General features: G+C 34.7%; 1 protein-coding gene across 1 annotated transcript in view; it reads left to right on the top strand.

Annotated features, from left to right (window-relative positions):
* The window catches only part of LOC150105665 (putative ATP-dependent RNA helicase DDX23), a 238,942-nt gene that overhangs the window by 112,416 nt on the left and 112,415 nt on the right, over window positions 1-14,111 (top strand). Inside the window, exon 8 of the mRNA XM_090394985.1 lies at window positions 9,361-9,537. Within this exon, the coding sequence (XP_090251111.1) occupies window positions 9,361-9,537 (177 nt within the window). The remainder of the gene's footprint in view (window positions 1-9,360; window positions 9,538-14,111) is intronic.

Consider the following 14,111-nt stretch of genomic DNA (forward strand, 5'->3'; position numbering starts at 1 on the left):
GAGAATATGCGATTTGATTATAAAATATTAGCATGGATAAGAGGATGGCTTACTGGCAGATATCAAAAATTGTATGGGGGAAGGGTGTTAGTCAGCAAGGATCAGTCATTAGTCCACTGTTAATCAGTCTGTAGATTAATAATATTGGGAAGGATTTGACAGGTGACATTTAGCTATTTGGTGATGACACAAAGATAGGTAGGGCAATCAGGAATGTGGCTGATATGCAGTACTTGCAGAATGATTTGAATAGGCTGGAATTGTGGGCATGGGAGAATAGATGTTAGTAAATGTAAAGTCATGCACTTTGGTGTGATTAGATATCCATTGTTGTATTGTATTGGTGGGATTATGCTAGAAGAAACTGATGAGGCAAGGGATCTTGGAGTGTCAGTAGATAGGAAGTTGAAGTTCAGAGGCCATGTAGCGAAGATTTCAAATACAACTCAAAAGATAATTGATGAAAAAACAAACTTTGATGTCTGAAGATAAGAATGTTATTTTGCCTCTTTACAAGGCCTCGATAAGACCTCACTTCGACTATTGTGTGTGTTGGTCTGGTCTCCTGGTTTCCATTGCGATTATGATACAGTGAAGAGAGTGCAAAAGTGAGTGTAGAAAATGATATCAGATTTGTAGAATATTGATTATAAAGCAGTTTGAGAATTTGTAGACTGCAGACACTAGCAAAGAGGAGAAAGAGTGGTGATGTGATTGGTGATATCAGACTGACAAACATCTGAAAGGGGTCATACAGAATTTCAGTTGATGAAATTTTTTTATTTTATGGAGGATGGAGAAAGGACAAGAGGGCATTCTTGGAAGCTGAGAATGAATGTCACTGAGCAGGGGGTGAGATGTAAATTTTTTCCTCATAGAGTGGTGCATAATTAGAATGGATTGTCATTGGATGTTGTGCATGCAAACAGTGTCAATGAATTCAAGAACTAGTATGATACTAGTATGTGTAGTATGTAGTCTCCCTTGATGTGTCCCTGACTCCCTGGAGGTCTCTATTAATAATAATAACTGATTTCTACATTCTCAGACTGACGATGTATATTTGTGTGCTTGTTTGTATTCAGATGTTGAGTTTATTATTCTCACGTTATAAATTGCAGAATCTGGTAGTTTGCATTCGTTGTGTTTTCTGATATCTCTGCCAAATTTGCCTATGTTTGTTTGAATTTTCTGTTTCCTTTTTTAGCATTTGAATATCGTGCTAGTATTAAATATTCTGTTTTGTTAGTTTTATCTATGATATTCTGCATTTATTTATAAAAGGTGGCATTTTCTTCTTTTCCCTCTTTGATTATTGTTATCTGGCCTCCTAATGTATATAGAGTATTAATCTTTCATTCCAGTATTTATGCAGTATTTTTCTTAATACCTTTATGTATCATAATTTTAATATCTGCCTTTGCTTTTTCTTTTATAATTCCACTGTAGATTTGTATACATTTATTTTTTTCTCTGGTACTTAGCTTTTTTCTTTATTTCTGTTATTACAGACATCTTTATTTTGGTGTTTAGTTGTTCATCTTTATGTGCTCATTATATGCCCCCCCCCCCTTTTTTTTTCTAATTTTGTTTACCTTTTCGTCAGTTATTGTCTTTTTCCTGAGAATCAGTCTGACAAAAATTTCATTTTCAACAGGCTAGTAACTTGTTGATGGACCTACCCAACAACAAGTTACTAGCCTGTTGCTGAGTAAGTCCACTTGTAGGATTGCTGCTTATTGCCTTTGGATAGGCATTTCCTCCATTAGGGGGAGGTATTAGGGTTGTACTGCCTGTACTCGTTTACCAGTGCTTTGTTTGTATTTTTAGAAGAGAGTGGACCACAATATGGTGAGGTTGAGATTTGAGTGGGAGAGACTATATTGTGCTTCACCACCCTTTCACATTCCATAATCATTATACATAAGTCATAATACATAATCATCATTATGCATAAGTTTTAAATTAATATATCCTTCAACCATAGCTAATTATTTCTTAAAGCTACATACATTCACTGCTTTTATGACTTGTTTCTGATGGCTATTTTCCACACATTTCAATCCTCACAGTGAAAAATGAACTTTTTTATATTTCTAACTTGCTTCACTGTGTTTTACTTTGTCCTTAAGCAGAGCCTGGTTTAGTCAAGTGCAACACACTTCTATTATCTGGTTATTTATGAATAGCTATCTATTATCTGAACTTATAAAATTCAATTAAATTTCTCTCCTGTTCAATAGTTAGCAAATAAATTCCTGTTTGATAAATTCAGCAGCTGATGAAACAATTCGTTCTCACAAACTTTGTGACACAACCCTCTACACATTTAGCAATTCTCTGAATGCCTCTGGTTTTCTTGGCATAAAGTCGTAAGCTGTAATTTAATATTGGCTTGATTAGACATTTAAATAAATATATTATATCTTCTGTATCTTCTATTGCCCTGTAAGAGAAACAATATATGCTTTGCATTGTGGAATACTAAGCAATTGATGTGAAGTCATTAGCCTCTATATGCAAGTAGTCCAGTCATGAAGTTACTCTAAGTGCAAACTTCGTTTGCTTACGCTTGGATGAAGGATGAAACCAAGAATATAATTTCCTGGCATCTTTAATTTATCTGTTTTACTAACCTACAATTTTATGAGGTTTACTATTTCTCTTGCCAGTATAATTCCTCAACTTATATTCCCCTAAGCCATACCACTTTAGTCTTTGTTTTACATCATTCTCACACATAAGAGGCCACAAGAGCACAGTAATCTGTTGTTCTTCTTTTTGAAGAAGTAGTGGTTGCATCCTTTGAGGAATATTTTCATTCCATGCAACTCTGTTCCACAGAACAGGGATAGATGGAGTGAAAGATGAATGGGAATATCAGGTTCGGTGAGTCAGCAGTTCGACATGCAATGTTGGAGTATTGCATGATGGATGCCAGTTCTGCTGAACAGACCTTGGAAATATTTGTAAAAGTGATACATTTTAGATTTATGTTTTTGGGATTTATACAGCAAATCCCTAATCCTCGTATAATGAGATTATACTCAGAAAGTCTAGAAGTGAGAGTCACCTTGAGAAAAGAGATTTGGTTTTTGTCTGTTAAGTTCAGCATTATCAAAGGTAAGGGAGAAAACTAAATTCTTTATTGTAAGGTAAAAAAAAATTGTTTTGGAAGCACTGAAAGTGACTGTTTTATCACTCCTTTGAAGGATGGTGTGGAAATCAGTGTTTAGGACACTTATTGTAGATGATCTTGAAGTTGAACACTGCAGGTAGGATGAGTGGGAAGTGCTATCATCAGCAGAACTGAATGGGATTTGAGGTCAATGAGAGAAGGCTGTTTATATGTATATATGAAAATGAGGATGGGTGAAATAACAGAGCCATGAAGAATACCTATATTAGTCAGAAATCTGGAAGAGAGAGCACCATCCACTATTACATGCAGTGAACAACCCAAGAGAATACTGGCAGTCTTAGGTCCTTGTATTCATTAACTCTTTTTAAAGGTTGTCCATTCAACTATGTTCATCTAATACTATCTTTTTATTAAATCATGTATTTATCCATTGTCCACTTTTCCAAATTTTTAAGATTATTTTGTCTTTACAGAATTATCTCTCTCTAGAGATAATCTGAACATTGACTGCTCAGCTTCATATCATCAGCAGTGAGAATTTTTACTTATGCTGAAGTACGAAAGAAAATTTAAGGAAGTTTGCGAAATCCTGATAAACCACCCGAATATCAACAATAATGGTGGCATGAAAATTCCAAGAATCTGGATGGCACATATTCAGCCCACCTAATATTTAGTATCCAGCATACTTCAGGACTCTAGGCAACCTTTAGCTAGCACTGGAAACCATTCCATACCAACTGGTTGGAATTTATATGTATAATCATTGTGTTAATATATATATATATATATATATATATATATATATAGACTTGTTGTTGCTTCCAATGTAAATTTACAATTTTTTTTTTTTTTTCACCAGAGGTCAGGCCAATAATTGTTGTAACGGTTGGTCAGTAACTTTAGCAAACCATGTAGATTGTAGTGCAGCTTGTTTCTCTGTATATAGTATATATGCTTCAGAAGATGACCTTGATATAAATGTCGAGTGTGGATTTTGGTTTACATTAAACTGAAGTTTTACTCAAACACGGTAGTTGCCTCCATAATGTATGAGTACTCAACATCTAACTCCTTGGTTCTTGTAACCCTCCCCCCCTCCCATTCTTAAGGACTACTTTCTGTGTACTTGTCAACAAATTTCCTACCCATCTTACTAGATAATCCTCAATGGCACATTTTTATGAGCAGGTTTTTATGTGAAATACTGTCAAAGATATGCTGAAATTACAAAATTAAATCAGTCATTATCACACTAAACTTCTCTCTTGACCTTTTCAAGTAAGTTTGTCAATTGCTGCTGTTGCTTTGAGCTCAATGTTTCATGTGTTCTTCTGGCCAGTTTGTCTGTTTTGTGGAATGAAAAGAGCTCAAGTTTTTTTGGTGGAATAACTGTTTCACTTCTGTATGAGACTTAAAAGTAAGAGTTTGCCATGATCAATTCCTATTAATAAAACTATGCTATGCTCTGCTAAATAAGTGATCCCTATCAAGGGTAGTCTTAGCAATCTCGGTGATTTATCGCAGATGATCAAAAATGGATTGATTAATCCTGATATACATCTGTTCACCCAAGGCACAGCAGAGAGATATGTCATCCCTTAACTGTTTGTATAAAAATCTTGCACAAATATAGAGTTGGGTGTTTAACACAGTAAGAATTCTGACCCCCCCCCCCCCCCCGCTGCTAACCAGAGGCACACGTATTTGCTTATTGTAATGATAAACCATCATAAATGTATTTTGTTGTACTAAATTTTTGAACTTCACATTTACAGTATTATGGTATGTAACAAAAAATAGAATTACTGCATTTTTCGCTTGTTATTGTGCCAGATTGTATATGTATACAGATTGGATTTAAGTCTATACTGCTCTAGTAAACTTCAGTCATTTGTTATAGAATGTCATCAAATTATAAAGGTGTTTGCTGAAGGGAATATTTACTGTATCTGCTATGCACCTATCTATATGTCTTGGAATACAGGATCCCTAGGATTAGAACATATATGTGCTTAGAAATGGTGGGTTGAAATCAAAGAATGCAACAAATGGCTTTTCCCTAATACTGGAATGTAATGCAGAATGAAGTGAAAACAATACTTGAAGTGTGTTTTTTAATATTATCTATAGCAAAAACCTATAACAAATCAATGGCATCTGTGAAGAGAGTGGTCAAAAGCAAAATAATCTGTTGATAATCATTTGAAGAATTGGAGAGTGTTGTTTGGGAAATACTTTGTGGAGAAGGTTGTTCCAGAGAACAGAATTAGGTGAAATGAAAGATAATGGGAGGCAGGTTGGTGGGTTAGCACTTCAGCTCTAAACACTTGATGGAGCTGTTACTTGTGCTATTGTAAGTTTAAGCAGAAATTGGGGAAAGGATGGATGTCAGTTATGCTGAAGCCTACCTGGGCTGGTTGCAAAGAGGGGGGGTCATCAATTATCTGGACTGCCCTCTTCTGGGGCATGACAAATTTTTAGAAAGATTTTGGTGCACTACCCAAAATTTGAGAGTAGTATTTCAAACTTGAGCAGATTTGGGATTTGTACATAGAGTTGGTAGCTGGATAGATGAAAAGTAATGTCTTGAGTGAAAAAAAGATGCTAAGTTTTTTGGAACTAATGATGATTAGCTATAGAAGTGATGTGGTTATTCCAAGAAAAGTTGGTGGTAAATGTCAGTCTTTGAAGTAAGGTCTGTCTTGCCTGTTTAGCTGAGAGTTATCAAAGTAATTTGAGAAAAACTAAGGATTTTATATTTATATATATACAAAAGAAATAAAAGAAAGACAAAATTGAATTTTGGAAGCATGGAATTTGACTAAGTTGTCAATGTTTCATTGAAGGATGGTATGGAGATCCATAATAGATCCATACATCTGTATGGATCTATTATGGATCTACTTACAAACATGGCATGGACTAATAAATTGAAAATACCAGTTCATTTTATGAATGCAGAACCCTGTGCTTATGAACATTTTACATTGCTTGAAGTTCACCGATAATTTACAATGCACAACAGAAAATGTTTAGTCCAGTAATTCCTTCTTCTTTCTGTGCCATATTGAATATCCTTTAGTTGCTTCATATATGCTACATATTAATTAATAGCGTGCATGTGTTTCAAGAGTAATAAGAAATAGAATGGTGTTTGTAAATATACTATTCTATTTTATATTACCCTTGAAATATAGAAAACAAACAAATACTTAGTGATGTAGTGATTGTGAAAGTGCTAAAAGTGGCAAAAAAAAAAAAAAAATTGATTTCAGTAGAAAATAAACTGGATATAATTAAGCATCTGAAAAAAAGCAAATCACTTGCTGCAACTGGTCGTGTTTATAATGTTTTAATAATTACAGCAATTTTAAAAGACAAACAAAAAATTTATGATTATACTCACGGTGCAAATTTTGTTCATTCATTAGTCATTTCATTATTTCAGTAAAAAATAGTAAATATTTCTGTTGGAGAAATGGAGCACTGTTAAACAATTTGGATTCAGAATCAAAATAGGGGAAAAAAAACAAAAAAAAAACAGCACTTAGTTTTTCTACACTGCAAAGGCATAAAGTTGACCTGCTAAAAACAAAGGTACATAGAAATGTGGGGAAAAAATCTTCGAATTATGTATTTTTACAATAAACTGTTATTGTTTAACATGACATAATAGTTATTACATATACTGTACTTTCTTCTGTTGAGTTCTCAAGGCCAGTTTGCCTGCTTTGTGGGATGAAGAACCTCAGGATAAACTGGGGGAAAATCCTACTGTTCATGCCCAAGATTGGCTAACTTGCCTATGGCTGAGGAAGATCCTTCATCTCCTCACGTCACTGCCGGGAATCGAACCTAGGACACTCCTTCCCCACGCATATGGTTGCGAAGCACACAGCCACTAGGCTAACCACACGGACGGTTGCAAAAATTCACCTAACGAAGAGGATACACCAAATACCCGTGCTTTTTATGCAAGTGGGACAGCCGAGATTGAGAGCAATATTGGATCAAGAAGGAATGGCCAGAAAGAGTCACATTAGAACCTGGAAGTAAAAATGTGTTACACAGGACTTTGGTTGCTCGGGAAAAAATCCTTTTATCTCCGCTTCACATAAAGCTTGGATTTATGAACAAATTGTCAAGGCTTTGTTGAAAGAAGAAGAGTGTTTTTAAATACATCTGGGAAAATTTCTGGAATTATCTCAGCAAAATTGAAAGAAGGTATTTTTATTGGTCCGGACATCAGGAAACTTATGAAGGATAAATTTTATTACATATACTGTACTTTCTTCTGTTGAGTTCTCAAGGCCAGTTTGCCTGCTTTGTGGGATGAAGAACCTCAGGATAAACTGGGGAAAAATCCTACTGTTCATGCCTAAGATCGGCTAACTTGCTTATGGCTGAGGAAGATCCTTCATCTCCTCACGTCACTGCCGGGAATCGAACCTAGGACACTCCTTCCCCACGCATATGGTTGCGAAGCACACAGCCACTAGGCTAACCACACGGACGGTTTCAAAAATTCACCTAACAAAGAGGATACATCAAATACCCGTGCTTTTTATGCAAGTGGGACAGCCGAGATTGAGAGCAACATTGGATCAAGAAGGAATGGCCAGAAAGAGTCGCATTAGAACCTGGAAGTAAAAATGTGTTACACAAGACTTTGGTTGCTCGGGAAAAAATCCTTTTATCCCTGCTTCACATAAAGCTTGGATTTATGAAGCAATTTGTCAAGGCTTTGTCGAAAGAAGAAGAGTGTTTTTAAATACATCTGGGCAAAATTTCTAGGATTATCTCAACAAAATTGAAAGAAGGTATTTTTATTGGTCCAGACATCAGGAAACTTATGAAGGATAAACTGTTTGAAGAAAAAATGACAACTATTGAAAAAAGAGGTGGTGACCAAATTTTTAGGAAATCACAAGGACCCCAACTATAAAGTAATTGTGGAAGATATGCTATAGAAATTCAAAGATTTGGGATGCTCCATGAGCTTAAATATGCACTTTCTCAACTCTCATTTAGACTATTTTCCTGAGAATCTGGGAACTGTCAGCAAAGAGCAAGGAGAGCGATTCCACCAAGACATCAAGGAGATGGAAAGAAGGTATCAGGGCAGGTGGAATATCAACATGATGGCAGACTATTGCTGAATGTTGCACAGAGACAACCTGAGAAAAGAATTTCACAAAAAAAGTTCCTTTGAAAGAAAAAGAAAAAGACACCACAACGAAATATAAAGTATGTACTAAAGATTAATCTTTAATTACTTTAATTAAAAATTTTTTTTCCAGTACTTTCATTCCAAAAAAAAAGTTTCTGGAAAATTTTAAATACTGTTATTTTACTTAATATAATGCATTTTAAAGCTATTATACTGTAATATTGAGATCCAATTTGTGAAAAATCATTATGTGATAGAGAAAAATGGAAGGTATATTTGAAATCAGTGGTCAGAAATAAATCAGAAACAGTTAATAGTTTCCAGACAACTTTTCATGACTCAGATTTTGTGGGCCTGTGTTATCTGACTGTTCATGACCTCCATTACTTTAGGCAGCACCGAGATAAAGACAATAGGGTGATGATATGATAGGCGACATCTTTTTCTTTATTTTTTTTTTTTGCAATTTGCTGAATAGCTTGTTTCCATGCTATGGGATGGATTTCAGATGAGTATAATACGGTTGGAGAGATGATAAAGGACAGATGTTAGTTTGAGGGTCCATCTCCTGAGTACAGTAGAAACGTGGATAGAAATTGGGTCCAGTGACCTTTGCAAGGGACCTGAAGGCACAACTTCCAATTGCTATATTTACAAGAGGCAAGTATGCTAGAGTTGGAAGAACTTGTTTCAGCAATTATTCAGCTTTTCGCCAGTGGACATAGCATTGAGGCATATGAACCACTCTGAACATTTTCTTAACATTTTGTTATTCACAAACTTCTAACAACAGCTCAAGCATACAACTTAGCCCATGGTTTTGCAGTAAGAAGTGTCTCAGGGTAGCTATGCCAGCAAATTATCCTATGTTGTATGCTGTCTAGTGGATTTACATTTGGATAAGGTTTCATACCTTTAAATATAACCTCAGCATATCAAATATCAATAGAAAAATATAAATCTATTTTCAAATAATCTTCTTTAATATATTTGATAGATTCTATTCTTATAAACAGATAATTGTCTTTAACAATATTACTTTTAGGAAAGGTACCTGGGTATTGTTAAGAAAAAGCGGAGAGTTAGACGACTGAATGATAGAAAATTTGTGTTTGACTGGGATGCTTCAGAAGATACAGCAGTTGACTACAACCCAATTTATAAGGAAAGGCACACAGTTCAGTTCTTTGGACGAGGTCATGTTGCTGGTATTGATTTAAAGGTATGTATTGGAAATTTATTCCATGATTTTTGAAATATGACTATTCATTTGTTACAATTCATGTAGATACAGTTTGTCAGTATGTGTTAATTTTTGCAGTTTACTTTCTCTGATGTGCAAGATATATATATTTTATGTTGCTTCCACCCATGAAAGGTTGTTTTGCAAATCTATAGCACATTTTTTACTATAGGTGGGCTAAGTTTTTTTTCTATTTTTAATCAATTTATATATATATATATTTTGTATTTTTCATTTATTTATTTTTTACATAGTCTGGAAACCCTGCTCTAGAGACCAAACATGGAACTTTTTCAAGCCACTTCAGGTCTCCAATAAGCAGGCAGGTAGTCTTCCACCTAAAGACAATCACAAACATCCATGCCCATGGTGGAATTCAAACCCTCAGTCTGTTGATTGGAGGCTCTGCCAACCAGGTTGGCGACTCAACTCTCCCTACAGTGCATGTGTAGGAACCAAGAGAATGGTTTGTTATAGTAAATTTTCTTTAGCTTCCTTTGGTGCCATGGTGTTTCATTTAAATTTTCCACACATTGTTGTGAGCAAGTTCACAACATTGTTTGCTGTAGTGAGAATTGTCTGTAGCATTCCCTGAACATAACATGTTAGCATGCTTGGAACTGTATGGTGATGCTGTTGATGACTTTCATATTTCTTGACATATTTAGCATTAATCCTATTCACATCCTTTTGGTTCTGATTGTGTTTGTTAAAGACAAACACATGAAGATTAATAATGTTATGCTGAAATAATTTCAGTTTTTGATATTTCGTGTACTTTAAAAAAAATCTATATTAAGATGCTGTAAAATAATTGATATACCATAACCATTTATAATAATGTTACAGGTTTTTTTTTTTTTCTAGAGATATTGCACATAATATCACACATTTTTTTCTGTTTTATTTACTGAGATAAAATTAGGTATGCTTTTTTTTTTTTTTTTTCTCTCCCATGCCTTCTCTTGAGTGGAGAAATACCATATTTGGAAATCTTTATATTGGCTGGGATTGAGAAATAAACAGCACTCCTTAGCATCACTACATTGGTAATCATGACAATCTTTATGGTATTGATCACTTTAGTGTTCAATAGTGATCACTTGCCTTCTTAAACTGTTCTTGAGCACAATATTCAGGGAATACATTAATGATGTATACATCATTAATATTTCAGAAAGAGAGCTCTTGGATGCTTGAACTGATACAATGCTGAAGACTGTAGGTGCTAGCACTGACTTTTGTGGTGTGTTTTTTGTATTTATTTTTTGCATAATCCAGAAATCCAATTCTTATCGGAACTGCACATCCAGTAAGCATGGTATGTCTTACTGGGCGATGAAATTCATCTCCCACCTAATGACAGTCATGAATACCCATGCTCATGGTGGGATTCGAACATGCAGCTTGTTGGTTGTAGAGGAAATAGTAACGCTTAGTCGACTAGACCAACAGAAAATGAAAGCATCTGCTAACTTTAGAGTCTATTGGAAGCTAGATTCAGTATTGCAGATGAGAATCAGTATACAGTAAAACCCCATCTTATGACATTTTGCTTTATGATAATCTGCTCACATGACGATTTTTGTTTAGGACTGTTTATACAATGCTGCTTTCACTCATACAACAATTTTAGTGACATGACATTGCTATCAATCAACTGATGTGCAGGTTTTATGGAGTCAGTCATTGTTTGCTGCATCTTTGAATTTCATTATGAATTATAAACTGTTAGTATTATTTTATTTTATTGTTGTTAATAATGGCAGGTAAAAATCAAAGTAAGGGTATTGTTACTTCCTGTGAAAAGGAGAACTATTATTAAATCTATTACCTTAGCTACTAAGGTTAAAATTATTAAATTTAGTCATGATTTAATGATGAGGCATATTTTAGACCAATATGCCTGTTATAAAGAAATATACAGAGAAAAAGAAAGGAATCAACTATTCAACATCTCTAACTTTTCATTTGTATAACTGATGTAAATAAATTCTATGTTAGTTATGCACATGTAACTGCTTAGAAATGTTATTAAACCATGATGACATGCATTTGCAAGTGTGTCTGTGTGGCAGGGAACGCAATGATTTGCATTATATAATAGTGGTCTGAAAACTAACATGTCATATAACCAGGCCTTGCCTGTACTTGAACACTGCAACTTCTCCCTTGCACACTTTGTTCATGAAACTGTTCTTTGAATGAGGGTAAATTTTTTCGGCAGGAGGCTCCAAAGCCTTGTAAGAAATATTTAAGAAGAATATAGGTTTACCGCTATCCAGATATTTGGAATTTTGCTGCTGATATAATATAGCTGTAAAATATAGATACTCTTCATTTATTTGAGAATATAGATAAGATATACTTTTTTTCATCATCATTCATCAAATTCCTGCCATGTACCCTCAAGGGGCATACAGGATATGATTGTACTACATGAAAAATTTACATCATTACTAACTTCCTATCTACAATTTTCCTCCAAATCAGTCTGTTACCTGTCAAGACTGCAACATTATCTGATCTTATATTTCTGTTCTCTAAGGCACCTTTTACCATATCAATCCACCTATATCTTGGTCTTCCTTAGGTATCTTGGTATTGATCACTTTAGTGTCCAGCAGACAGGTTTATGCACTCTTAAACTGTTCTTGAGCACAATATTCAGGGAATACATTAATGATATATACATCATTAATATTTCACAAAGAGAGCTCTTGGATGCTTGGATTGATACATTGCTGAAGACTGTAGGTGCTAGCACTGACTTTTGTGGAATGCAACTTGTGAGATGTTTTTTGAATTTATTTTTTACATAATCCAGAAACCCAACTCTTATTGGAACTGCACATCCAGTTCTGATTTTTTCCCTGCCAACCTAGCAGAGAACACTTGTTTTGCTGATCTTTCCTCTCCCATTCTGTTTAAGTGATCATACCCCTGAGATTAGCTCTGCTAAAGCATTCCTGAATGCTTACAATGTCAAGTTCCTTCCTAATATCCTCGTTTTTAATATGATATTGCCATTGATGCCATCTGTTTATGCCCCTAATCTTTCTCAGGACTCTCATATCTGCAGTCTCTAGTCTTTGGTCAAGTCTTACTTCTGACCCAGCTCTCACATCCATAAGTTAAAATTGGTTTGAACACTGTCTTGTATACAGCTAATTTAGTGTTTTGACTAATTTCTCTCTTATTCCATATAAATGTATTTAGTTGACTTCCTACCATACCAGCTTTGTTGATTCTATTGTCTATTTTCATATTTAATTTACTATCTTCACTAAAAATCATGCCTAAGTAGCTGAAATGTTTTACTTGTTCCAAAGGCTCTCCATTCACAATGCAGTTGATATTTTCAATGCTTCTGCCTGTTATTGCTGACCTTCATACCATATCTATTACAGCAATTATTCACTTTAGTCAAGGAATCTTGCAGGCTTGTAGCAGATTTATTTAGAAATATAACATCATCTGCATAAAGCAAAGAGCTGAGATTAACATCTCCAATTTTGATATCAGGTTTAATATCACTTTCCTTCATAATGTGATCCATATAGATAATGAATAACAGAAGGGATAATGTACATCCTTGTCCGACACCAGATTTAATATTAAACCATCTTCCCGTACTTCCTTCAATTATAACTGCTGACTTACAACTCAAATAAAGACTAAGTATTGCATGATATAATGCCCCATTAACACCATATAACTGTAGATTTTGAATAGCTTCCCTCTCAGCACCTTGTCATATGCCTTTTCCAGATCTACAAAACTTAAATACAGATCTTTTTATATATTCCCATGATTTCTCAACTATATGTCGTAAAGTGAAAATGTGATCCTGACAGCCTCTATTTGGCTTGAATCCAGCTTGTTGTACACCAAGCTTCTCTTCCACAATCCTTCTCAACCGTTTCTCAAGTATATACGTGCATATATCTTACCAGGAACACTCCGTAATTCTCACATTCAGTTTCTTTTACCTTTTTATATATGGGTACTATGGGAGCTGTACTCTAATTGTCTGGAATCTGTCCCTCTATCCAGACCTTCTGAACTATGCAGTGCAGCCACTGTAAGACTTTTATATCTCCATACTTCAGCATTTCTGGTCGAATATCATCTACTCCAGCTGCCTTTCCACATTTCAGACCTTTGATTGCTTTTTCTATTTCAAGTACAGATATGTATTCCTGACTGCATGCCTGGTCAAGTGTTTTTTATCACTGTGCTGTCATCACTGCTTGTTTCATTTAGCAATTTTTCAAAATAATTACTCCATATTTCAAGGATATCTTTTCTCCAGTTTTCATGTCACCTTTATCATCTCTAATTCCTTTTACAGCACTCTTTCCTCCATTTCTGAGCTTTTTCAACAACCTCCAGAATATCTTGCCCCCTTCTTGATATTTATTTTCTATGTTCTTACCAAAGTCTTCCCTTGACTTTTGTTTAGCTAGTTTACATAGTGTTTAGCTTTCTTACATTTGTCTCTGTATTCTTTAAGAGCACAAGCTGACTTATTTGCCAGGAACTTTTGATAT

The sequence above is a fragment of the Typopeltis vanoorti genome, chromosome 6 (genome assembly GCF_054136105.1).
Source record: "Typopeltis vanoorti isolate ZY-2024b chromosome 6, IOZ_Tvanoo_1.0, whole genome shotgun sequence".
Classification (NCBI taxonomy): Eukaryota; Metazoa; Arthropoda; class Arachnida; order Uropygi; family Thelyphonidae; genus Typopeltis; species Typopeltis vanoorti.